The sequence below is a fragment of the Capricornis sumatraensis genome, chromosome 8 (assembly GCF_032405125.1).
Source record: "Capricornis sumatraensis isolate serow.1 chromosome 8, serow.2, whole genome shotgun sequence".
Classification (NCBI taxonomy): domain Eukaryota; kingdom Metazoa; phylum Chordata; class Mammalia; order Artiodactyla; family Bovidae; genus Capricornis; species Capricornis sumatraensis.
This window is the reverse complement of record NC_091076.1, coordinates 94,397,214-94,424,584: the sequence shown is the minus strand read 5'-3', so window position 1 is coordinate 94,424,584 and position 27,371 is coordinate 94,397,214. Positions and strand designations below refer to the sequence as shown.

At 39.7% G+C, this 27,371-nt stretch overlaps 1 protein-coding gene across 3 annotated transcripts in view; it reads left to right on the top strand.

Moving 5' to 3' along the window:
- Window positions 1-10,512: 10,512 nt before the first annotated feature.
- GPATCH8 (G-patch domain containing 8) overlaps window positions 10,513-27,371 on the top strand; it is a 92,641-nt gene continuing 75,782 nt past the window's right edge. For 2 of the 3 annotated variants that reach the window (XM_068976265.1, XM_068976264.1), the window contains exon 1: window positions 10,513-10,579. In XM_068976265.1, the coding sequence (XP_068832366.1) occupies window positions 10,535-10,579 (45 nt within the window). In that variant the 5' untranslated portion in view covers window positions 10,513-10,534. The remainder of the gene's footprint in view (window positions 10,580-27,371) is intronic. The other variant, XM_068976266.1, reaches the window with a different exon arrangement.

Here is a 27,371-nt window from a genome sequence, read left to right as displayed (position 1 = left end):
AACCCTTTGACTGTGTGCATCACAGTAAACTGTGGAAAATTCTGAAAGAGATGGGAATACCAGACCACCTGTCCAGACCACCACTTGCCTCTTGAGAAATCTGTATGTAGGTCAGGAAGCAACAGTTAGAACAGAACATGGAACAACAGACTGGTTCCAAATTGGGAAACCAGTATGTCAGGGCTGTATACTGTCAGTGTGCTTATTTAACTTATATGCAGAGTACATCATGAGAAATGCCAGGCTGGATGAAGCACAAGCTGGAATCAAGATTTCTGGGAGAAATATCAATAACCTCAGATATGCAGATGACACCACCCTTATGGCAGAAAGTGAAGAGCTAAAGAGCCTCTTGATGAAAGTGAAAGAGGAGAGTGAAAAAGTTGGCTTAAAGCTCAACATTCAAAAAACTAAGATCACAGCATCTGGTCCCATCACTTCATGTGAAATAGATGGGGAAACTGTGGAAACAGTGGCTGACTTTATTTTTTTGGGCTCCAAAATCACTTCAGATGGTGGTTGCAGCCGTGAAATTAAAAGACATTTACACCTTGGAAGGAAAGTTATGATCAATCTAGACAGCATATTAAAAAGCAGAGACATTACTTTGCCAGCAAAGGTCCGTCTAGTCAAGGCTATGGTTCTTCCAGTAGTCATGTATGGATATGAGAGTTGGACTATAAAGGAAGCTGAGTGCGGAAGAATTGATGCTTTTGAACTGTGGTGTTGGAGTAGACTCTTGAGAGTCCCTTGGACTGCAAGGAGATCCAACCAGTCCATCCTAAAGAAGATCAGTCCTGAGTGTTCATTGGAAGGACTAATGTTGAAGCTGAAACTCCAATACTTTGGCCGCCTGATGCGAAAAACTGACTCATTTGTAAAGACCCTGATGCTGGGAAAGATTGAAGGCGGGAGGAGAAGGAGGTGACAGAGCATGAGATAGTTGGATGGCATCACTGATTCAGTGGACATGAGTTTGTGTAAGAGTTGGTGATGGACAGGGAGGCCTGTGTGGTGCAGTCCATGGGGTCATGAAGAGTTGGATACTACTGAGCGAATGAACTGAACTGAACTGATGGTCCTGTTACCATTTTCATAATTGTTTTGGGTTTGTTTTCTGTTGGTCTTTTCTTTGTCTTGTGTTTCCTGCCTAGAGAAGTTCCTTTGGCATTTGTTGTAAAGATGGTTTGGTGGTGCTGAATTCTCTTAACTTCTGCTTGTCTGGAAAGCTTTCGATTTCTCCATCAAATCTGAATGAGAGTCTTGCTGGGTAGAGTATCCTTGGCTGTAGGTTCTTCCCTTTCATCACTTTAAGTTGATAATGTCATTCTCTTCTGGCTTGTTGAGTTTCTGTTGAGAAATCAGCCGATAACCTGATGGGAGTTCCCTGGTACGTTATTTGTTGTTTTTCCCTTGTTGCTTTTTATATTTTATCTTCGTCTTTAATTTTTGTCAGTTTGATTACTATGTATCTTGGGGGGTTCCTCCTTGCATTTATCCTGCCTGGAACTCTCTGTGCTTCCTGGACTTGATTGACTATTTCCTTTCCTATGTTAGGGAAGTTTTCAGTTATTATCTCTTCAAATATTTTCTCAGGTCCTTTCTCTCTTCTCCTTCTGGGAGATTTTTGGTGTGTTTAATGTTGTCCCAGAGGTCTCTTAGGCTGTCTTCATTTTTTTTCATTCTTTTTTCTATATTCTGTTCTGCAGCAGTAATTTCTTCCATTCTTTCCTCCAGGTCATTTATCTGTTCTACTTCTGTTATTCTGCTACTGATTCCTTCCAGTGTATTATTCTGGAGATGGCAATGGCACCCCACTCCAGTACTCTTGCCTGGAAAATCCCATGGATGGAGGAGCCTGGAAGGCTGAAGTCCATGGGGTCACTGAGAATCGGACACGACTGAGCGACTTGACTTTCACTTTTCACTTTCATGCGTTGGAGAAGGAAATGGCAACCTACTCCAGTGTTCTTGCCTGGAGAATCCCAGGGACGGGGGAGCCTGGTGGGCTGCCGTCTGTGGGGTTGCACAGAGTCGGACACGACTGAAGTGACTTAGCAGCAGCAGTGTATTATTCATCTCTGTTTGTTCTTTCGTTCTTTTAAGTCTTTGGTAAACATTTCTTGCATCTTCTCCATTGTTTTCCCAAGATCCTGGATCATCTTCACTATCATTATTGTAAATTCTTTTTCTGGAAGGTTGCCTATCTCCACTTCATTTAGTTGTTTTTCAGAGGTTTTACCTTGTCCCTTCATCTAGGTCATAACTTTCTGCTTTTTCATCCCGATTAACTTTCTGTAATGTGGTTTTTGTTCTAGTTGTGGGATTGTGGTTCTTCTTGCTTCTTCTCTCTGCCCTCTAAAGGAGGAGGCTAAGAGGCTTGTGTAAGCTTCCTGATTGGAGGGACTGGCAGTGGGAAACCTAGGTTTTGCTCTGGTGGGCAAGGCCTTGCTCAGTAAAGTTTTAATCCAATTATCTGTTGATGGGTGGGGTGGCACTCCCTCCCTATTGTTTGGCCTGAGGCAACCCAGCCCTGGGTTCTACAGGTTCTATAGTGGGGTTAAAGGCAACCTCCAAGAGGGCTTATGCCAAAAGGGGCCTTCCAGGACTGCTGCTGCCAGTGCCACTGTCTCTGTGGTGGGCCCCTGCCATCCCTCGCCTCCACAGGAGACCCTCCAACACTAGTAGGTAGTTTTGGCTCAGTCTCCTGTGGGGTCACTACTCCTTTCCTCTGGGTCTTGGCATACACAAGATTTCATTTGTGCACTCCAAGACTGGAGTCTCTGTTACCCAGAGTCCTGTGGAAGTCCTATAATCAAATCCTGCTGACCTTCAAGGTCAGAGTCCATGGGGATTTCCAGGCCCTTTGTCACATCCCCAGGCTGGGAAGCCTGATGTGGGGTTCAGAACCTTCACAACAGTGGGAGAACTTCTTTGGTATTATTGTTCTCCAGTTTGTGGGCCACCCACCCAGTGGGTGAGGGGTTTGATTTTATTGTGATGGTGCCCTTCCTACCATCTTGCTACAGCTTCTTCTCTGTCTTTGGATGTGGGATATCTTTTCCTGGTAGGTTCCAGCATCCTTCTGTTAATGGTTATTCAACAGCTAGTTGCAATTTTGGTGTTGATATTTATGTTATCAGCTATTTAGATGATTTAGAGATTAAATGTGTGAACATTAATGAAGGGTTGTTGTTATTGTGCAGTTGCTAAGTCATGTCTGAGTCTTTGCAACCCCATGGACTGCAGCATGCCAGACTTCCCTGTCCTTCACTGTCTCTCAGAGTTTGCTCAGACTCACGTCCATTGTGTCAATGATGCCATCCAACTATCTCCTCCTGTCACCCCCTCCTCCTGCTCTCATTCTTTGCAGCATCATGGTCTTTTCCAATGAGTTGGCTCTTTGTATCAGGTGGCCAAATACTGGAGCTTCAGTTTCAGCATCAGTCCTTCCAGTGAATACTCAGGGTTGATTTCCTTTAGAACTGACTGGTTTGATCTCCTGGCAGTCCAAGGGTGCAGTCTCCAGCACCACAATTGGAAAGTATCAATTCTTCAGCGCTCAACCTTTTTTATGGTTCAACTCTCACATCAGTACACGACTACTGGAAAAACCGTGGCTTTGACTACATGGACCTTTGTCAGCAAAGTGATGTCTCTGCTTTTTAACAAGTTGTCTAGATTTGTCATAGCTTTTTTTCCAAGGAGAAAGCGTCTTTTAAGTTCATGGCTGCAGTTTCCATCCACAGTGATTTTGAAGTCCAAGAAAATAAAGTCTGTCACTGTTTCCATTTTTCCCCCGTCCATTTGCCATGAAGTGATGGGACTGCATGCCATGATCTTAGTTTTTCGAATGTTGAGTTTTAAGCCAGCTTTTTCACTCTCTTCTTTCACCCTCATCAAGAGGCTCTTCAGTTCCTCTTTGTTTTCTGCTGTTAAAGTGGTATCATCTGCATATCTGAGGTTGTTGATGTTTCTCCTGACAGTCTTGATTCCAGCTTCAGATTCATCCAGCCTGGCATTTCATATGATGTACTCTGCATATAAGTTAAATAAGCAGGGTGACAATATACAGCCTTGATGAACTCTTTTCTCAATTTTGAACCAACCCATTGTTCCATGTCTGGTTCTTATTGTTGCTTCTTGACCTGCATACAGCTTTCTCAGGAGACAGATAATATGGTCTGGTATTCCCATCTCTTTAAGAATTTTCCAGTTTGTTGTGATCCATAGAGTCTTTAGCATAGTCACTGAAGCAGAAGTAGATGTTTTTCTAGAATTCTCTTGCTTTCTCTACAATCCAATAGATGTTGGCAATTTGACCTCTGGTTCCTCTGTCTTTTCTAAATCCCTTCAGGGCTCACCTAGAGGGGATGTAGTGGCTTGAGGAATGTATTATCTTTTACCTGATATGGCAGGCAACATATTTTTCATTCACAATATGAACAAGGATCCCAACAGGAAGAGATGTACAGTAAACAAAGGATGTTGCATCCATCAAGCCCACATTATAACCTCCCTAACAGTGAGCCTGCAGGGCCACCCAAGATGGGTGGGTCGCGGTGGAGAGGTCTGACAGAGCGTGGTCCACTGGAGAAGGGAATGGCAAGCCACTTCAGTATTCTTGCCTTGAGAACCCCATGAACAGTATGAAAAGGCAAAATGATAGGATACCAAAAGAGGAACTCCCCAGGTCAGTAGGTGCCCAATATGCTACTGGAGATCAGTGTAGAAATAACTCCAGAAAGAATGAAGGGATGAAGCCAAAGCAAAAACAATACCCAGTTGTGGATGTGACTGGTGATAGAAGCAAGATCTGATGCTGTAAAGAGCAATATTGCATAGGAACCTGGAATGTCAGGTCCCTGAATCAAGGCAAATTGGAAGTGGTCAAACAGGAGATGGCAAGGGTGAATGTCAACATTCTAGGAATCAGTGAACTAAAATGGACTGGAATGGGTGAATTTAACTCAGATGACCATTATATCTACTACTGTGGGCAAGAATCCCTCAGAAGAAATGGAGTAGCCATCATGGTCAACAAAAGAGTCTGAAATGCAGTACTTGGATGCAATCTCAAAAACGATAGAATGATCTCTGTTCGTCTCCAAGGCAAACCATTGAATATCACAGTTATCCAAGTCTATGTCCCAACCAGTAACGCTGAAGAAGCTGAAGCTGAACGGTTTTATGAAGACCTACAAGACCTTTTAGAACTAACACTCAAAAAAGATATCCTTTTCGTTATAGGGGACTGGAATGCAAAAGTAGGAAGTCAAGAAACACCTGGACTAACAGGCAAATTTGGCCTTGGAATGCGGAATGAAGCAGGGCAAAGACTAATAGAGTTTTGCCAAGAAAATGCACTGGTCATAGCAAACACCCTCGTCCAACAACACAAGAGAAGATTCTACACATGGACATTACCAGATGGTCAACACCAAAATCAGATTGATTATATTCTTTGCAGCCAAAGATGGAGAAGCTCTATACAGTCAACAAAAACAAGACCGGGAGCTGACTGTGGCTCAGATCATGAACTCATTACCAAATTCAGACTGAAATTGAAGAAAGTAGGGAAAACCGCTAGACCATTCAGGTATGACCTAAATCAAATCCCTTATGATTATACAGTGGAAGTGAGTAATAGATTTAAGGGCCTAGATCTGATAGATAGAGTGCCTGATGAACTATGGAATGAGGTTCGTGACGTACAGGAGACAGGGATCAAGACCATCCCCATGGAAAAGAAATGCAAAAAAGCAAAATGGCTGTCTGGGGAGGCCTTACAAATAGCTGTGAAAAGAAGAGAGGCGAAAAGCAAAGGAGAAAAGGAAAGATATAAGCATCTGAATGCAGAGTTCCAAAGAATAGCAAGAAGAGGTAAGAAAGCCTTCTTCAGCGATCAATGCAAAGAAATAGAGGAAAACAACAGAATGGGAAAGACTAGAGATCTCTTCAAGAAAATTAGAGATACCAAGGGAACATTTCATGCAAAGATGGGCTTGATAAAGGACAGAAATGGTCTGGACCTAACAGAAGCAGAAGATATTAAGAAGAAGTGGCAAGAATACAAGGAAGAACTGTACAAAAAAGATTTTCACTACCCAGGTAATCATGATGATATGATCACTCATCTAGAGCCAGACATCTTGGAATGTGAAGTCAAGTGAGCCTTAGAAAGCATCACTACGAACAAAGTTAGTGGAGGTGATAGAATTCCAGTTGAGCTGTTTCAAATCCTGAAAGATGATGCTGTGAAAGTGCTGCACTCAATATGCCAGTAAATTTGGAAAACTCAGCAGTGGCCACAGGGCTGGAAAAAGTCAGTTTTCATTCCAATCCCAAAGAAAGGCAATGCCAAAGAATGCTCAAACTACCGCACAATTGCACTCATCTCACATGCTAGTAAAGTAATGCTCAAAATTCTCCAAGCCAGGCTTCAGCAATACGTGAACCATGAACTCCCTGATGTTCAAGCTGGTTTTAGAAAAGGCAGAGGAACCAGAGATCCAATTGCCAACATCTGCTGGATCATGGAAAAAGCAAGAGAGTTCCAGAAAAACATCTTTTTCTGCTTTATTGACTATGCCAAAGCCTTTGACTGTGTGGATCACAATAAGCTGTGGAAAATTCTGAAAGAGATGGGAATACCAGACCACTTAACCTGCCTCTTGAGAAATCTGTATGTAGATCAGGAAGCAACAGTTAGAACTGGACATGAAAACAGACTGGTTCCAGATAGGAAAAGGAGTACGTCAAGGCTGTATATTGTCACCCTGCTTATTTAACTTATATGCAGAGTACATCATGAGAAACGCTGGACTGGAAGAAACACAAGCTGGAATCACGATTGCTGGGAGAAATATCAATAACCTCAGATATGCAAATGACACCACCCTTATGACAGAAAGTGAAGAGGAACTAAAAAGCCCCTTGATGAAAGTGAAAGAGGAGAGGGAAAAAGTTGGCTTAAAGCTCAGCATTCAGAAAATGAAGATCATGACATCCGGTCCCATCACTTCATGGCAAATAGATGGGGAAACAGTGGAAACAGTGTCAGACTTTATTTTTTGGAGATCCAAAATCACTGCAGATGGTGACTGCAGCCATGAAATTAAAAGACGCTTACTCCTTGGAAGAAAAGTTATGACCAACCTAGATAGCATATTCAAAAGCAGAGACATTACTTTGCCAACTAAGGTCTGTCAGTCAAGGCTATGGTTTTTCCAGTGGTCATGTATGGATGTGAGAGTTGGACTGTGAAGATGGCTGAGCACCGAAGAATTGATGCTTTTGAATTGTGGTGTTGGAGAAGACTCTTGAGAGTCCCTTGGACTGCCAGGAGATCCAACCAGTCCATTCTGAAGGAGATCAACCTGGGATTTCTTTGGAAGGAATGATGCTAAAGCTGAAGCTCCAGTACTTTGGCCACCTCGTGCGAAAAGTTGACTCATTGGAAAAGACTCTGATGCTGGGAGGGATTGGGGGCAGGAGGAGAAGGGGATGACCGAGGATGAGATGGCTGGATGGCATCATGGACTTGATGGACGTGAGTCTGAATGAACTCCAGGAGATGGTGATGGACAGGGAGGCCTGGCGTGCTGCGATTCATGGGGTCACAAAGAGTGGGACATGACTGAGCGACTGAACTGAACTGAACTGAACAGTGAGCCCTAAGGGAATTCAGGTTGTAACAGAATGTCCATGGCTTCAGCCATGCCCAAGGGTTCACCCTCAGGAAACTCAGGATGAGAAAGCACAGGATACTGGCACCAGAGAGCTGAGGTGCATCATCAGTGAGCCCAGACTCTTGCATCTTCCTGTACATAGAAAAGTGCTAAGTTCTTTAACTTGAGATATCTGCTTTTCTTTAATTAATAGTAATCTTTTGATATCCTGACTACCTGGTCTTTACTGCAAAAACTTCTATAGATCCTGGCTCCTCCCCTCCCCTCTTCAGAGAAGTTCCTCAGAGTGACCTGAGAGTAGTATCTCCCAGGCTTGAAATCCTCAGAATATCTGCTGAATAAAACATGGTGAGCTTAGTTGCTCAGTTGTGTCCAACTGTTTGTGACCATAGACCATAATAGACCATGGACAGTAGCCCGCCAGGTTCCTCTGTCCATTGGGATTCTCCAGGCAAGAATACTCGAGTGGGTTGTCATGCCCTCCTCCAGGGCATCTTCCCAACCCAGGGATCGAACCCACGTCTCCCGCATTGCAGGCAGATTCTTTACCCTCTGAGCCACCAGGGAAGCCAGAATGAAGCATTAACTCTTAACTTTTAGGTTGTGCTTTTTTTCTCCCCTCCCAGCCTACAGATGGTATAGTCTCTCACTGGGAGAAGGCCAACTCTGTGATCAGAATGTTGCTGTCTACCAAAACTTCCCATTTTTAGCATATCTCCCTCCTTTGCTATCACATGAAGCCTCAGTGGTTCAGTCTTTTCAGAGAAGAACCCTCCCGTTGTTACCTGGGTGGGAAAGGGATTTACAGTCTAACTGCTCCCTGAACTGCTTTGTAACCAGTCCTCTAGTGTTCAACCCCATTTACACCCTCACCTTCAGTGGTACCTGGCAATTCCAATTCTTGAGCTTCTCTGCTACACCTTAGCCTCAAGTCAGTTTGTTTCCTGGCTTCCCTACTCCAGGACTTTGTTTTCTCCATTTTGCTTAAGTCATTTCCATTTATCTATTCTCTCCAGCTTCCAAATGTTGTTGACATCGCTTGTTTGCTATTGTCCCTTCTTCAGATCTGTTTGTTCATGGGAGCTTATTCCCTTCTCATCCTTTTAACTGTCATTTCAGTGGGGCTGGCAGAGGGAGAAGAGGTAAATGTGTCTTGTGACTGCATGGAATTCATTCTACCCTATTTACCCTGAAAGGGTCTTTTTAATGTTTCAATTATGTGTGTTCTGCCTCTCCTTAAATAGGGAGCTCTTTTCACTGCTTAGCACTGTATTCTGCTTGGACTGGGGGTAAAGTGAGGCAGAGGGTAACAACAAGGGAATAGAAGATATACACATTCTCAAAACATTTGACTCTCTAAGGGTTGGGTAAGAGCCATTTATCCAACGTGTGATTTCTGTCAACTACTTTTCAAGGTGGCACTAGTGGTAAAGACCCGGCCTGCCAATGCAAGAGAAATTAGAGATGTGGGTTCTATCGCTGGGTCAAAGATCCCCTGCAGGAGGGTACTGGCAACCCAGTCCTGTATTCCTGCCTGGAGAATCTCATGGGCATAGCAGCTTGACAGGCTACAGTCCACAGGGTTGCACAGAGCTGGACAAAACTAAAGCGACTTAGCACATCACATTCTTTTTTTAAAAGTCCTGCCACCTCTCCTGTTTTATGTATTTTGGCTAAGGGGGCTGGAGGGCTAGGTGTGGTGCTCAGGAAGGTCAAAGGATGGAAAAATCTGATTCATAAACCGTACAAAGTCAGTGCTAGGCAGGGGCAGTAGAGATTACCAAATTCAATTTCCTTATTTTTTTAGTAAATTTATTCATTTTAATTGGAGGCTAATTACAATATTGTAGTGGTTTTGCCATACATTGCCATGAATCGGCCACGGGTATACATGTATTCCCCATCCTAACCCCCCTCCCACCTTCCTCCCCATCCCATCCCTCTGGGTCATCCCAGTGCATCAGCCCCGAGCACCCTAATTTCCTTATTTTTAAAAAGGAAACTGAAGTCCAGAGAGCTGTAGTTTATTTGGATCAACTGTTGTCTCTTGAGAAATACTCTCAAGCGATCGCTTGAAAATGCCACGTTATTAGCAGTCTTTGGCCCTTTGGGTCTAAAGGTTCTCTCGGTCCCAAAGCAGCATGCCCCTTGCTGCTTCTTGGATCAAAGGTCGTTTCGGAGGTCGTTGCTCTCTTCACCCTGTTTGTGTTTTTTTTTCCCCTAGTACTAGTTAATTTTTAAAATTATGTAATTATTTTATTATTTATTTCATTTTCCCCACTGGAATGTAGGCCTTGTGAGAGAAGGGATATTTGCTGTCTCGTCCGACGATTAATCTTCAAGGTAAACCAGGATTCTAAACTAAGAAGTCTGGCTCCAAAATCTGCGCTTTCGACCACTACATTATGCTGTTCTTTGGTGAAGAAAGCAGAGGGTGGGCTTCTGTGTATTCAGGCAAACGAGCGGACAAAAAGAGATAACCCACTAACAGAAGCGAACTGAAGGAAAACATCCGGATCCAGGCGCTCAGCGTCCCCTCGTGACCTTTCTCTCCGGAAGCGCTTGCGGCCCTCTAGCGCGAGTACGCACGCGCGGCGCCGGGGTCGCTTTGGGTCGCGCGCGAAGCCGAGGGGCGAGGGAAGGTTCCGCCTCCAGGTTAGAAAGGCGCCTGCGCCGTCGGGGCTCAGGTCGGGATACGCATTCTCGCTTCCTCCCTCCCTCGCCTGCGCGCGCGGGTGGGCGTGGGAGGAGGCGGGGAACACAGAAGGAGAGCGAGGGGGCGGGTGTCGCGGGAGGGAAGGAGCGAACCGGAGTGTCGTCCTGAGAGGAGTGAAGGCGGCAAAATGGCGGACCGCTTCTCCCGCTTCAACGAGGACCGAGACTTTCAGGTAAACACGGGCGTCGCCGAGGTCCGGGGAAGGCGCTGGCCGAACCAGAACCTCCTCATCCCCCACTCCCAGTTTTCTTTCGCTCGGGGCTCTGCTGTGGCTTCCGAACCTGGTCCCTTTTCTCCCGCCTGCGATTCCTCTGGGGGCCTCCGGGTTTGAGGCGAGGCCGCATCTTCTCTCACTCTGTATCTTACGGACCGCTGGGTTTGCGGCCTTGTCCTGTTTGGTCTGCGGGTTTGGGAGCCCCAGCCTGGCCGCTGGGTGGGGTGGCTGTGCTGCCCTCGGGTGTGCCCAGCGTGTGCGGGCGCTGGGCTGGCTCCCAGGGGAAAGCGGGGGGTGGGGTGGGGTGGGAGGTTTTGGGGCGAGTGTTGCTGAGATTGGGGCTCCTAAACCCCTGGATTTTGCTCGCACGTCTCTTCATGGGGTCCTTCTCCCTCTTTGCTCACTGTAACAAATCGCTTTCATTGTCTATTTTTCCATTTCCTCACCCGGAAAAGGGGGGCTTTAGTTATCAGACGCCTCCGTGGTAGTCAAACATTGAGATTTCCCTGAGCGTAAATGTTGCTGTTGTCATTACGTCGTTAAATGGGCTTGGAAAACAGTAAGTTACAGAAGGATGGTCGATGTAAGCTTAGCCCCAAATGCTACCTTGAGAGATTTGTAAAAAGCATCACGATAATGGACTTTACAAGCAGGTGGTGACTGCTACCAACAGCTTCATTTTTCTTTCTTCAGTTGCAAACGTTGTATGGAAAAATGTCCTTGCCGTGGCTAGCATGATTGAGGAAAAAATTAAGGCCAAATTAGAACAACACGTCTTTCGGCTGTTTCGAGTACCTTCCTGTTGAGCATTGTTACCGCAGAAATCTCAGCGACTAAAAGGGATTTAGTAGAGATGGGCTATTTCTAGGGTAAATGACGTCCTTAGTCTCAAAGAAACCCCTGCATTACTACCGCAGACCCTGGCAACAGCAGTTTGGTTCAAGCGATGAACGTCCGAACTCGTTATTATCCCGCTGCAGCTCTTTCTCAAAGTTACATGGGAATACTCTAGATAGGTTTAGGAAGGTAGTTGAAGGGTTTGAATTCTGCCGGATGTTTGGGTTGGTAACTAAACAGGTAAAGCAGTGAAGGCAACAATGTAACAATCTAGTACCTAGACCTCTGAAGAGAAGTTTTGCAACAGTAGTAGATCCTAAGGCTGTTGAAAAGCCTTGTGATCGTGCGCCTGCTGAATAGCTGCAGCACAGTACAGGATCTCAAGGTGTTTAAAGATGGAATGCAGGTCCTGGGAATTTTAAAGCAGTTCTTATTCGCCTTTTTTTTTTTTTTTCTTTTTTTCTTACTAGCTATTTGATCCTTGGGAAAGGTGAGATTTTTTGTTTCTTTAGGGAGCACCATAAAATAAGAGTAGGCTGCAAGATGTGGGGGTTTTATTGGTAGTTTTTAAGAAGACATGTTAATAATTAAAATCTTCTAGTGCTTTTCAGAGAGAGTTTGAAGGTCACTTAAAATTGAAAATAGATAATACGGACAAATAAGTATTGTGGGAAAATGTTAACCACAGGATTTCAGCAGTGTTGAACAGGCAGGATTTTCAGGACCTTAAAAGATTTGAAAACTGGAGAACAGAAAATGAATGCAGTCACCTGAATAAATTGAGGAAAGCTTCTCCTTTTTCAAGTTAAATGACTTTCTCTTCTCATGCTTTAGTTGTGTATATACCATATGCTTTTGGTTGCTTGGTAGGCCTTTGAAGATATTACATATGTTTTACCTACTGCTTCTATATTGGTATAACCAATTTCTGCTGTATTGTGTCAGCCAGGTAAATGTTGGTTTTTAAGATTCAGATGTCCCAGCATTATGGGTAAATAGGATATTAGTAATGAAAACCTATTAGACAATTACAGGATGTTAGAACTTCTGTAAATTATTGTGCTAACATTTTTTTAAATCATTTTAAAATATTTTAAGTACTATTTTTTCTGAGTGTTTCAATAAAGGGGAAAATGTAGTTGAATTTTCATTAATGATGTCATTTGATTTAAAGTTATTGGAGAGAAAATGCCCTAGGAACCTCCTGCATATAGCATATCTGAAACATTGTTCAAGGTCAGGTTATTCAAAATTAACTTGGCCTTTTAAGGCTTTAAGTGATAAATGAGGTGAAGCTACTGAGTGCACTTGAAAACAAATCCAAAGTAGGTTTCCAGATACAGTACATAGATCCTGTTTCTTTAAACAGATCTCTAGCAGTGGAAATTTTTCTGTGCACCTTCTCTGGTAAGTTCTAGATGACTATCATTTTCTTGTCTTTAATTTGGCAAGGGAATTTAGAATTGTAGAGTTTCACTCTTTACCAATTTACCATTAGGTGCAAATTTTGGGGAGTTTAAGGATTGTCTCTTGAATTTAGTATGAGTCAGAGGAGGCTTCACTATTAGATTTTGTGAACACTTAAAAGTTTCAAAGGTGTATTATATAATATAGAGAGGAGCCTAATTGGCATATTACTTGAAGCACTTACGAATATAAAGAGTAATCATTAATATCAGGGACATGTTTGAAAACATTTGATAACTTCATTTTAATAACAAACAGGTACTGTTCTGTGGACTTTACATGTGTTGTCTCCTAATCTTCCAATAACTCTATGAGGTGCGTAGTGTTACTCTTACTTTCAAATGAGGAAGCTCAGGTACAGATAGTTAAATAACTTGACCAAGAATCCGCAGCTGGTAATGGCAGAACCAGGATTTAGACTCGTGCTTTTTGACTTTTGAACCTGTACTCATGACCAATAACTTTACTGGCAATTGTATATTTTATATAACTGTAACTGAGTCATCAAATATGGAGGAAAAACTTATAGGTCACAAAGAATAAATGAGCTTTCAGAGAGGTGATACAATTACAGTTTCTACTCTGTTGCATTTTGTCCATATCTGTTTCTTGTTGGTCTCCCAAGGGCTTCTAGGAAGGCTTCTGACAGTGATGTTACCCTTTGTCATAGAGGATATATTGTTAACTGTTGTCTTAGTTCTGACATTATTTAAAAATACCCCCTTTAAGTGGTGTTTTATCTTTGGAAATCTTCGTGGTTTGGGCTGATGTATTTATTTTTTAAATGCTTTAAGAGTTTTAACTACTTCTTTAAGAATCTGACCTCAATTTCTGAATGAGACATGACTTCTGCCTACATTTACCAGATTAAGGCATATTTGTTCACAGATTGAAATGTTACAGAAACTAGTGGAAAATAGCATGGTATAATTTACAAATGTAGATATATTTTCAACACTTTGAATTCCAAGTTCACTAAAGAAAGTATTTTTTGTTCTGTGATGTACAGCAATGAGGTATATTTACACACTGCTTAGCATTTAGTGGTTGCGCAGCTATTAATGATGATGCAGCTGAATGTTAGTGAGGAAATGTTCTTCAGCTTGTGTGCTTGCAGAGGACTGGTGATTTCAAGTAGTTTCTCATTTCCTCTCGTTCTGAATGCATTCTGCTTGAGATTTCTAATGAAAAGGAGCTACAGTAATAGATCAGTAAGTGATAAAGTAATGAAAAAAACAACTATCTTAAAGGTCACAATAAAAGTGTAGAGATTACCCAAGAACTTTCTGTAACTTTCTGTATATAGTAATCATAGTGGTATACAGCAATAAGCTGTGTTACTTTTATGTAGTATGTTTTTTGTGTTTCATATGTGACACCAGGATGTGACTTTCAGATAATTCTTAATTGGGACCATTGTCAGGAGGTTTACAGTTTTAAAATATTTAGGTCATAGAAGTATATTTTCTATGTGGGACTGTGTAACACAGTTGGCGTTCTAATGCAGACATGCCAGAGATCACACATTGGCAAATGTTCTAACCTCTGTTTCCTATCCTCTGAAAAATACCACTGGCTGTGAAAATCATTGTCAGGTTTGCTTAGGATGTTGAAACTTACGCAAAATCATTACTGTTTCGATTCCCATACACATGATGATAGGTGGAAAGGCCTGGAATCAAAGCTGTACAAACTTCAATATACTCACCATGCATTGGTACAGTTATTAGCAAATGCACAATTACTGGTTAGTGTATTCTCAAGGGATTAAGAGTGACCAAAGTAAGGTCAACATAAAGGAAGTCTCCCTGGTTGTGATTTCAAGGGTACAGGGTATATATATATTTAAGGCAAAAGGCATTTAAAAACATGAGACATATTAAGAAATAACATCAGAGAGAAAGACATTTATTACAACCTTCCTCAAAGGGAGGATGGGGTTGGCAAGAACTGTGACCATAGGGCTTCATTTGATGGCAGCCTTACTTATTTCATTTTAAAGTAGGTATGGAAGACCAAGAAGAAAGATATCTAGGTAAATATATCATTAGGCTGAGTGGCAATAAAGTTATGGAAAAATAAGTGTTCTGTTGTAGTCCTTCCTTTTATTCTGTATATGTCACAAAATTCTCATTAAAGTACTGTGAGAGATATTTTTATCACATTTTCTCAGGTCTATTTATAAGTTAACTAACCAGAACTAACATTTGTGACTTAAAAAAAATTTAAAAGCATATATAACTGGCTACCTCGATTGTGCTGCTTCGTCGCTGGGATAATTTCCATATTAATTCAGTCTATTTAGATAACATGATAAAATGAATAAAGGACGGTTTGTTTTCTTGATGTGGTCAAGATTACCATTTTCGGAAAAAAAAAAAGTTCATGAAATCTTGAACCCCTCCATGTAGAGGTTTCATATTTGCTCTTGTGACTTAATAAGTTTCTAATATTTTGTTAGTGAAAGTGAATTCCAGCTTGAGATAGACATCCAGTTCTTGAATTCTGTTAAAATTCCTTCCTTGAAACTGCTTGATATTTTTATGTCTGGCATTCTCTTTTCATATTAGCATTGCCATTTAGTATTAAGTGAAAGTTGACTCATGGCAGTTACTAAAGGCATAAATGACCACCACAAATACTGAAAGAAGGCATTGATTTGATATCGCAGTGAATACCAGAAGATGTTGTAATGATTTTCCAGTTATAAAAAGTGAATTGTCCATTTAACTGTGGAAGTCTAACCAAATGTGCTTAATACATGTTGTATTAATCAGTGCAAAAAATTAAATATGCCTAAGCTGAATATACTGTATTGTTATGCCTATACAAAATGATTTCTTTGAGATTTAACATACACTTAGTATTTTATATCTAATTTAGAAATGTTTGAGAAAAAAAGTATAGCTAAAGTTACTTTGGCATTGTACACAGGTTAATAGCACATAATGTTTTAGTATGCGCTGTAGTGAGTAAGAAATTAACATTTGGGCTCCAAACAGAGTTTCCTATTATTTGCCTGAATTCTTTTTTTTACCAACAATGTTAGAGTAAGGTAAATCTTGTATTTTGTGTCACTCAAGTGACCAGAAATTTACCTTTGTAATATTACAATTACTCTTGTCTCATGAGTTTCCAATTATTTTTGTGATCCTTGCTAAAGCAATTATGTTGATTTCAAGGGGGGATTTCAGTTTATGTCTCTGTTAATTAGAACTGGAATACAAAATAGCTCTCCAGGTTTAAAGTTGTTATAGAGAAAAGTGATTGATCATTTTCTGTATCTGACATTTTAAATAATGATTGTTGGAAAAGTCAGTATTCATATCTCCTGGTTCATTTGATATTATTTTTCCAGAGTTGATGAGAGAGAGAGGGTTAATTTTTCACCCTTTTTATAGTCACTACTGATAAAATCAGTAAATTAATTTGATACTTTAGGTCTTGACTATAGAAACTAAAGCTGATGCTTGTGGATTACATGCTGTAGTGTCAATAACTTATCTTGTTCCTATGAGTAAAATTATGGAGTATAAAAGGGACAGAAGTAGTTGAAAATCTAATTAATACTACTTTAGGGATTCATCTGCACAAGAGATACAAAAAGGTATATTTACTTCAGAAATATTTTTTAGAATATGTTAATTTTTTGAAAAGTTGTTAAAACAGTATTTGAAGTGTTTGTTTTAAGAATTGTATGTATGATTATGTCTTTGGGGGAGTTGATTAAGAAGTGGTGTTTTTTAGGGAGCTATTGTTATATCTGGGGAGATACCAAAAGTAAAAACAGTACGTATTATAAACAAGACTAATACGATTATCAGATAAATAGTATTACAGTAAATAAATGCAAAACCCTAAGGGAGAAAGAGGAGAAGGCAATGGCACCCCACTCTAGTACTCTTGCTTGGAAAATCCCATGGGCAGAGGAGCCTGGAAGGCTGCAGTCCATGGGGTCGCCGAGGGTCGGACACGACTGAGCGACTTCACTTGCACTTTTCACTTTCATGCATTGGAGAAGGAAATGGCAACCCACTCCAGTGTTCTTGCCTGGAGAATCCCAGGGACGGGGGAGCCTGGTGGGCTGCCGTCTATGGGGTCGCACAGAGTCGGACACGACTGAAGCGACTTAGCAGCAGCAGCAGCAGCAGCAGCAGCAGCAGAAGGGAGAAAGACAACCCTTAAAGTGGGATGATTAAGTGTGCCTTTCTGAAACATTTAAACTGGGTCTTGAAAGATGGGTTTGCATCCTTGCAAAGGAGAAGATAGGGAGGCATTCAGCTGGAGAAAATAGCCAGGGTAAAAATGTTGAGGTCAAACTAGCAGAGTTGATTGTGGTTTTGTTTTTTTTTTAAAGGACAATGAATAAACCATTGGGAACGGGAAAAGGAAAAGCTAGGGCTACAAAAGTTTTATTTCAATGCTGTAAGCAGGTGTGTACTAGTTATTTAAAGTGTTAAGCAGGGGAATAGAGGTAGGAAGACTGATTTAGATAGAGTTCTGTTAGATGTGCTACGCATACTGTTAAAGCTGTGATGACCGGTCTCCATTAACCGGAATTAATGTGAATGGGGGCAAAGGAGTAGAATAGAAGGTGTATACAAGGGAATGATTATAATAGTGGACTATGTGATTTTAAGCTTGGCCGAGAGACAAGTGAGGACTTCGAGGGTTAAGGGTAGAGAACGTTGAATCAGTGGGTCGTAGGTTCTGATGAGGCTGAAGGATTCTTGGAGTGGAGGTGCTAGAGGAATTGAGTTGGAAAGACAGAAGGTTGTGGCGAGAGAGCACAGTGTTTGAAATAGAGATAATGGAGGAGTTGAAGTCGTAATGACCATGAGAGTGAAATGGCTACGGTAGAATGGACATCAGGATCATTTTAGGAAAGGAAGTTAGGAAACTGAGGCACCAGGATGTTGTAAAATCGTCTGACCTGGATATTAGAATGGTAATATTGTGTAGTTGCATACTGTCATGACACTTTAATAACTGCCCTTGTATACAGTCTTGTCTAATTCTCCCAGTAACTCAGCACGGTGAATAGAGTAGGTAGTAAGTCTATTAGAGATGAGGAAACTTGTCTAGTACAGGCCTGAGTTTTGAACTTAAATCTTCTGATTTCTTTTGTAGCATTCTTGCTGCTGTGACTTATAGATTGGCCCCTTTGAGGTGATGAATGTTGGTATTGTCTACATTATGCAAAGTATTGTTTCTCTTTAATACTTGGCAGCATTTTTTACCAGTTAACTAACTGGTTGGAAGTAGTTGGTATGCTTATCGTTAATTTTTTCCCCCCAGGAGTATCTCACCTTTATAAGCTTAATTGGTCATTTATGACTTATTTGCCTGCCTGCTGTTCATAGGTCTACCAGAAATTCCATTCCATTTCCCAGTCATTTATTGAGTTCCTGTTTGTTGGCATGGCATCATAAAATATAAAAAAGGATGAGAAAAGGTTTTTAAAAATCAGTCTATTTTTTTCATTTATTCCAGTAGAAGAGTAGATGGTAGAGAAGAGTGGTACTTCTACTGGATACTGTCAAAATATGGTGTCAAAATGTATCCATGACCATTATAGCATCAGAAGTTGACTGCTGTGGAATCTAGTGATGAAACTGTCAGCTACTGTTTGTTGAATAGTATTAAATGACAGGGTTTGTGCCAAGGCATTTGGGAGATATTTATCTAAGTAACCATCCAAGCGAGGTGGTGGTATCCTTCCCTTTACAGAAGAGAAAACAGAAATTGAGGCCACACAGTAAACTCAGATTTGAACCTTGTTCTCTCCTAAAATACGACTTTTCCTGTCATTCCTGATTGTTTCAAGAATAAAATCCAAATGCACTAACTTGGCTTTTGAGACTGTTAAGCATCTGGTGCCATTGTAACAGATGTGTTTCTTTTCTTGCCCTGTCATTGTCTTGCCATCCTGTAGTTTCTGTTTTTATCTGGACCTGCTAGGCTTTTTCTTGTTTTTGTTTTTGCATATGCTCCTACCTCTCTGGAATTCTTACCACTCATTCTTCAAGACTCAATTAGTTGTGTCTGTGACATCTTCCCTAGGCAGTTAGTTGCTTATTTTCTTTGGTCATATTTCAGTAACAGCACTTTTATTAGTAATAGTAGCAGCTAACAGTACAGAGTGCTCTCTGTTGGGCACTATGTTATGCTTATTATCTCGTACAATCTCCCAGTTAGGTAGGTTCTATTTTTATCTCTATTTTACAAATGAAAAACTTACCCACTTCACACAGCTAGTGAGTCAAAGAGATAGCTTTCAAGTAGTTTGAACTAGTCTCAGCCTTTAACCACTGTGTTGTTTTTATCTCTCCTACTGTATACTTTATGATACTTATTATTTTATTATATTATAATGCTTATAATTTATCTCATCTCCCTGGATGTAGAACTCCTTGAATGCAGATTCTTTCTTATTCATTTTTCTAGAATTGGTTCAGGGTCTGGCACCTACAAGTTGCTCAGATATTTGAATTAATGGTTAAGTAGAGGCACATATGGAGAAGGCAATGGCACCCCCCTCCAGTACTCTTTTGCCTGGAAAATCCCATGGACGGAGGAGCCTGGTGGGCTGCAGTCCATGGGGTCACTAAGAGTCCGGCATGACTGAGCAACTTCACTCTCACTTTTCACTTTCATGCGTTGGAGAAATAAATGGCAGCCTACACCAGTGTTCTTGCCTGGAGAATCCCGGGGACAGGGGAGCCTGGTGGGTTGTCGTCTATGGGGTCGCACAGAGTCGGACACGACTGAAGCGACTTAGCAGCAGAGGCACGTATGTAGGAAAGAACATAGAGTCTGAGGATTATGTCCAACTTGGGGGATCAACTTCCTGCTGTGCTGTGGATTATCTAACAGTTGAACAGTTAGTTCTGTGATATCCTATAAAGGCAATTGAAGGATATTTCAGGAATGGAGGTTTGTAATCTCACTTTGTTTTATATTGTATATATTAATTATAGCAATCTTAGTTGTGAGTTTTCTTTTGTGTGTCATATTGTATATACACATTGTTTTTCTGTGGACTAGTGCAGAATTTTTGTCACATGTCTAGTCATTTATCGTACCAGCGAGTGGTGAAAGAAATAATAAGCATTGATGTGGATCCCACAGGACTTCTTAACTACTGTCTCCATATCTTTTTGAACGCCTCAGAAATAGTTTCCTGATTATGCCTGCATTTCTGAAAAAGGTCTGTTTCTCCTGTGGGGTTTTTAAAAGATACAAATTTTTCAGTGTAGTGAGTTTTTGGAAACCAGTCCTTTCTTGATCTAGTCCAATTATCCAGAAAATTTGATATGTCAAACAGATGTACATGTATTTTTAGACCAGGGTGTGATATGCTCATACCCTTGACTCAGTGTAGTGTGTTTTCAAATTCTTAGATACTTACTGAGATTGCTTAGCAAATTATCTCTCCTACCAAATTACATAGAGTTAAATTTAGTAAGTGGATTTATTTTTCTGGGTTACTGACTGGCCTCAACAATGTCTTGAAATAATAATTTATTACTTTTTTAAAACTCTTTGAATCTCAAAAGCTATGCAGTAATACAGTAGTGTCATCATCTGGATTTGATAGCTGGGGAAACAGGCCTAAGCCCAGTGAGTGGTTTGGTAATCTGCCTAAGGTTATGGATGGCTCAGCGGGTAAAGAATCTGCCTGCAGTGCAGGAGACAGAAGAGACACGAGTTCAATCCCTGGATTGGGAAGATCCCCTGGAGGAGGAAAATGGCAACTCTCTCCAGTATTCTTGCCTGAAAAAGCCCATGAACAGAGGAACCTGGCGGGCTACAGCCCAGGGTCCCAACTGAGTGAGTAAGTGCGCGCGCACACCCACACCCACACCCATAATTGGACACAACTGAGTGAGTAAACACACATACACACCCATAATTGGACACAACTGAGTGAGTAAGCACACACACACACACCCCTAGCAGACACACACAGCCCTACTCCCACCTCCACCCCCAGCAGACTGATTTGATTTCTGGTGTCTGACTTCAGACATCTTTGGCTTTATAGTAATGTACTGAAAGTCATTGGAAATCAGACTGTATGATGATGAAAACAATAGTGAAGAACTTGGGTTTTTGAGGAATTGACCGCAGTGGTGTTTCTAAGTTTAAATATATTTTTATTATACTAATAAAATGATATCAGTAATCCCCCAGGATGTTCATTTCTTTATTTTTATGGCCAAGCCATGTAGCTTGTGGGATCTTAGTTCCCCGACCAGTGATTGAACCTGGGCCCTTAGCAGTGAAAGCTCAGAGTCCTGACCACTGGACCACTAAGGGATTCCCCAAATATCCATTACTTTTTGGATATGTTTTTCATCCTGAGATGTTTTCTTTCTGATTTGAGACCATACTAGAATTAGTTTACTTGGCGGGGGTAAGGGAGAGGGAGACAGAGATGAATTCTCATTATTTGTTGTCAGAGGAGAATGGGTTTTGTTCATAGGTGAAATATGAAGCTATTCTGTATGGCTCTATACACTAAACCATTTTTAATCCATGGCAGGTGAAATCAGCATCATTATATGTTTTGAATTTAGAAAGTCCAAATTATAAACAAATATATTATTTGAATTGTGATGTAGGGCTACAATTAATATATCCGCTTTGTGACTTTAGACAGTCTCTAAGGGGATGATGGTAAATACAGTAGAAAAAATAAATTTTGATTGCAGAGATTTGGAGCCGAGACAAGAACATCTATAACAGGCAGCTTAATAGCTAGAGCCAGGTGCTAAGATGGATTTGCATGAGTGGTACAATAAAGCTGACAAAGATAAAACTTTAAACTTGTCTCATACCTAGTCTAGATAGGAAAGCCAGACAGGATTTAAATTTTCAGTCTGTATAATCCTCCTGTTAATAATGGATTTGATTCAAATTGGAAACTTTGGATCTGCCGACTTTTACTATGAGTAATACTTTTCATCAAAAATTTTTTTTTAGAAATGGTATGAAATTTTAATAACTATAAGAAGATGGAAGAGGCTCACCTCTTCGGGGTCTTAAATATTTTGTTTTGCTATTTGAAATGATGGGTTGTTGGTTGTGATCCTTAAAGAATGGTCCCAAACTTTACTTTATTTCTCATTTTCCGTATTAATTACCATATAGTTAATTACTGGAAAACCTGTGGGATCGTGTAGATTCCAAAATCAGCACTGGTTAGCAAATAACAAGATTCATTTAAATGGATCAATTTAGGGCAACCTTAGTCTCTATTTATATTGAAATGATCACTGCAGCTAAATTTGTAATTGAAAATTTCCACATTTGTCCTGTGCTTGGAAGCAGAATCCTTGACCTGTAAGGAACTAAAGCTACCGTGTACTTCAGTAATATGCAGGTCAGTCAGGTTCTATTGATTTGTAGTTAAGACCTACCCCAAGTTGATCCTTTTTTGAGAGAAGAGGCAGTTAAAAGAAAGTCAGCTGGCTGTATGTATACGTGGGCGTGCATTAAAAAATCTTTCACACATTGTGTGTATGTCTGATCTTTTTGAACTTATATTTCTGATCAGCATAAATGAAAAGCTATATTTCACTCTAAAAGCAGGTAATATTTAGAAAGGAAGAATTGATTTGGACAATGAAATAACTGTTCAAAATAGTGATCATTGAAATCAAATTTTAAGAATGGCTTAATAATCACAGGATCTGTGAATTTTCACCAGGATGACTGTTTAGTTTATACCTCTTGTCCAGGGGTAATTAGGTTTTCCACAACCTCTTCCTCTCTATGCCCTGGTTTGTATGATACAGTCATCCTACCACTAATGGGATTTCAGAGATCTAAATGTGGTTTTGAAAGCAGGGTAAAGCAGAAAAAATTACTTCTCTTCAAATCCCTGTTGAGGCCAGCAGATAATCAGATGCCTTGCTGATTATTTTTGGAAAGAACAATCTTATTAAATTCATCAGAATGAGTTGAAAAAAATTTTTGTGGGGGAGAAAGGCAAGAAATATTATTATCATCATCACCGCTACTGCTTCTATAGTTTGTGCCCTGGGAGTTTGAAATCACTCTTTATATTCCATCTTCCATTTTGCTTCTTTAGTACAACATTCAGAAGGGACAGAAGGATTCAGAGTGAAAAGTTAAATCACTTCTTCTCAAAGACAACCACTGTTTAATCTAATTATATGGGGATTCTTTCAGAGTTACTTAATATATACAAGCAGTCTCCATTCTACCTTTCCAAAAGTACAGTTTTTAGCTCTTTGATTTTTTTCTCATAATATGCTTTCAATAATAATGATAACTAAAAGGTTTTTACTTTTTGTTTTTATTTTTAACTAATTTTAGACTTACAGAATAGTCCCCAAAATAGTGTAGAGGGTTTTGGTATGCTACTCACTCATGTTTTTCTGCTATAATATTTGTATGATAACCATAACATAATTATCAAGACTAAGAAATTATCATTGGTAAGATAATATTAACTAAATCACAGACCTTATTTGAATTTTACCAGTTTTTCCACTGATGTCCTTTTTCTGTTCCAGTATCCCATCCAGGTTTCCACATTGTTTACATTTAGCGTTTCTTGATTGTCTTCTCTCATTTGTAATACATCCTCAGTCTTTCCATGTATTTTATAACTAAATTTTAAAAAATTTATTGGAGTATAGTTGATTTACAGTGTTGTTGGTTTCAAATGTACAGCACAGTGAGCCACTTATGTATCTATATCTCTCTCTCCACTTTTTTTTTTTTTTCCTAAGATTCTTTTCCCATATAGGCCATTACAAAGTATTGAATAGAGTTCCCTATGCTGTACATCATCCATCTATACAGCAGGTTATTAGTTATCTGTTTTACATATCGCTAAGTTTTGACTATTCCTGCTTTCTATAGAGAATATTATTTCAGAATTATGGCGGCAAGGTTATTGTTTTTTTAATCTTTGAGTTTTGTATAGTAGAATACAGTGGCAGGAGTATGGGACTAAGAATCAGAAGCCTTTGTGAATTTGTGACAATCTCTGTATCAGTTTATGTATCAGTTCTCTTGTTTGTAAAATAGAGATGATTTAAAAAAAAAATCCCCTAAATTCAACTGGTTCCCAGATCCTGTATTGAATATATCATGAGCTCATTAGGGTAAGGTTTTAAAGGATTTTATAAAGCTAAAGAAAGCTATACATGTCTGTGTGTGTGGAATGGTATTGATCCTTCCCAAAACTTAAAAAAATAAACCTTTGTTTTAGAACAGTTTTAGATTTACAGAAAGTTTGCTAAGGTAGTGCAGAGTTTTTTTATACACCACACCTCTCATATACTCTGTGCCTGTTTCCCCCTTATTAACATCTCATTAGTACGGCACATTTATTTCTGTATTAATGAATGTCTCTAATCATCATGACCATCATGATGAATTTTGCCTTATGCCTTGACTCCTGCCATTTCCCATGAGATTAATACTGTTATTCTTTTCCCTTGCATTTTCCTGATATGCCTTTACTGTAAACCTTTTGTAATTTCCATGTGTCAGATGTTACCAGCTTCTAATTGGACATTGCCTTGGTACCCAAGCGAAGTTTCTGTCAACAGTGTAGTTTCACCTATTTGCATAGAAAAATGTAAAGTTAATAAAGCAATTAAAAAGCAAAAATCAGAAAAAAAAAAACCGCCACTAAAACAGAGCAAGTAATACAAATGTAAAAGTAGACATTGTTAAAAGTTCAGGCTACATTGTAACAGGAAAAAGTGAAAGTGCTACTTTATTTCATTTCTTAGAGATAATCATTGTTATCAATTTTACAATTTTGTAGTCAAGTTTTAAAATGAACATACTATTTTGAAGAAATGCCTTGGAAATTTTGACTATGGGTTTACTCAGATTATTAACTTTTTGTTGTTTACTTTAAAAAAATACATAGATTTTATTTTTTAAGTCAGTTTTAAATTAGGCTCAACATTCAGTTTCCATATATCCATTCCCTCCTTCACATCAACTGTAATCAACAATTCCCACCTGAGTGGTACATTTGTTACAAGAGGTGAACCAGCATTGACACCTAATTATCACCCAAGGTCCTAGTATATCTTAGGCTTTACTCTTGATGTAGTTCTATAGTTTTGACATACGTAGTATAATGACATGTATCCACCATTACAGTTTCACTGTCCTAAAAATCTGTGTTCCAGCTGTTTATCCCTTTTTTCCCTTTAAGCCCCTGATAGCCACACACTGTATGTGTGTGTACCTGTAACTGTTTCCATTGTATTGCTTCTTCCAGAGTGTTACTTACTTGGAGTCAAAATATGTTTTCTTTTCAGATTGGCATCTCTCACTTAGTAATATGTTTTCAGGACTCCTCTGTGTCTTTCTGTGACTTGATAGCTCATCTTTTTAGTGCTGAATAATATTTTGTTGCATAGATGTATCATGGTCAGTTAATCTGTTCATCTCTTCAACATCTTCAGTTCAGTTCAGTTGCTCAGTCGTGTCCGACTGTTTTCGACCCTATGAATTGCAGCACGCCGGGCCTCCCTGTCCATCACCAACTTCCGGAGTTCAACATCTTGGTGGTTTCCAAATTGTAGCAGTTGTGAATAAAAACTACTGTAACTGTCATGTATAAGATTTTGATGTAAATTTTAAACTCATTTGGATAAATACCAAGGAATGCAAATGCTGGATGGTATGGTAAGAGTATGTTTAGTATTGTAAGAAACTGCCAAACGGTCTTTTGTATTTTGCTTTCCCACCAGCAGTGAGTGAGAATTCCTGTTGCTCCCACATCCTTGCTAGCATTTGATGTTGTCAGTGTCTTGGATGTTAGCCATTCTCATATGTAGTGGCATTTCATTGTAACTTGCAGTTCTCTAATGAAATAAGTTGTAGTATTTGTTATGTGTATATTTTCTTTGATGAAGTGTCAGTTTAGATCTTTTGCCCATTTTTTAAGTTCAGTTGTTTTCTTATTGTTTGAGTTCTTTGTATATTTTGGATAACAGCTGTTTGTCCGATGTGCTTTTTTGCAATATTTTCTCCTGATTCGTGGCTTGTCCTCTTATTCTCTTGACAGTGACTTTCACAGAGCAGACGTTTTACATTTTAATAAAGTCCTTAGCAGTTATTTTTTTATGCATCATGCCTTCTGTGTGCTCTGCTGCGCTAAGTCACTTCAGTCGTGTCTACTCTTTGTGACCCTGTGGACCATAGCATTCCAGGCTCCTCTGTCTATGGGATTGATTCTCCAGGCGAGAATACTAGAGTGGGTTGCCATTTCCTCCTCCAGAGACTCTTCCTGACCCAGGGCTCAAACCTGGCTCTCCTGCATTGGCAGGCGGGCTCCTTACCATAGTGCCACCTGGGAAGTCCTGTGCTTTTTGGTATTGTATCTGAAAAGTCAGCAGCAAACTCAGGGTATTTATTGCTTGCTTTTACTTGATTTTCATGTCATTATGTTTATTTTGGCGTAGATGAAAAATGTTTTATGCTTCACCACTAGGGATTATTAGCTTTTTGATTAACAGTTTACTTTTGATAGTAAATAGGTTTTTGTAGTGGCAAATTTTAAATGTCAGGTTTTTTTTTCCCCTGTAGGATACTTTTAATTCACTTTAAATCTGCAAATTCATAGCATTTTAGGCCAAGAAATGACATGAGTGTCTAGTTCATTTTGTAAATGAGTACAGAATGGATGAAAACTAAAACATGATTTGTATGAGGCCAAATAGCAAGATAGTAATAAAAACAGGACGCTAATTGTTTGGTTTATTATGGCAAATCAGATACTTAAAATATTGAGAAGTGATCTCTCTCAATTCTCTAAGTTAGTTATGATAATTTGTAGGATATTTCCTTTCAAGCTGTTTAAATTCAAGTGCCATCACTAAAGTCAGCAGATACTTAAAAAACTAAACTTTAGATATTGGTTAGTTGTTGTTTTTTTCCCCCCAGAAATACTTACCGGCTCCTTTCACATTTATATAACATTGCTTGTTTAATTTTTCTCCACATGGTCTCACACAATCTTTCTGAGTTTTTCCCTTCCATTTAACTTCAAGTTAACATACTTCCACGTAGTTTTAAAACTTTTAAATGACTCCCTAATTGTTGCATTAGTAAAATAGAATTAAACTCTTCCTTTTTGGGCATTGATCTCTACTTGTTAAAACAAAAGAGAAATGCTACAGTATCATCTGCATTTTAAATATGTAATAGCTATGGAAAATGTGATATTCTTCTCTCAGTGTTCCCCCCTAGTACCTTTTACTTCCGGGGAAAAACTCCCAAAGTAACACAGCATAATACATAACTGTGTATTTTTGAATCAACACCATTTAAGATTTCTGGGGAAATATTTTTAAATTTATTTTAAAGTGATGTTGATTCAAAAATACATACAGCTTTCATTTTAAATATTCAGAGATAAAACACAAAGTAATTGTCA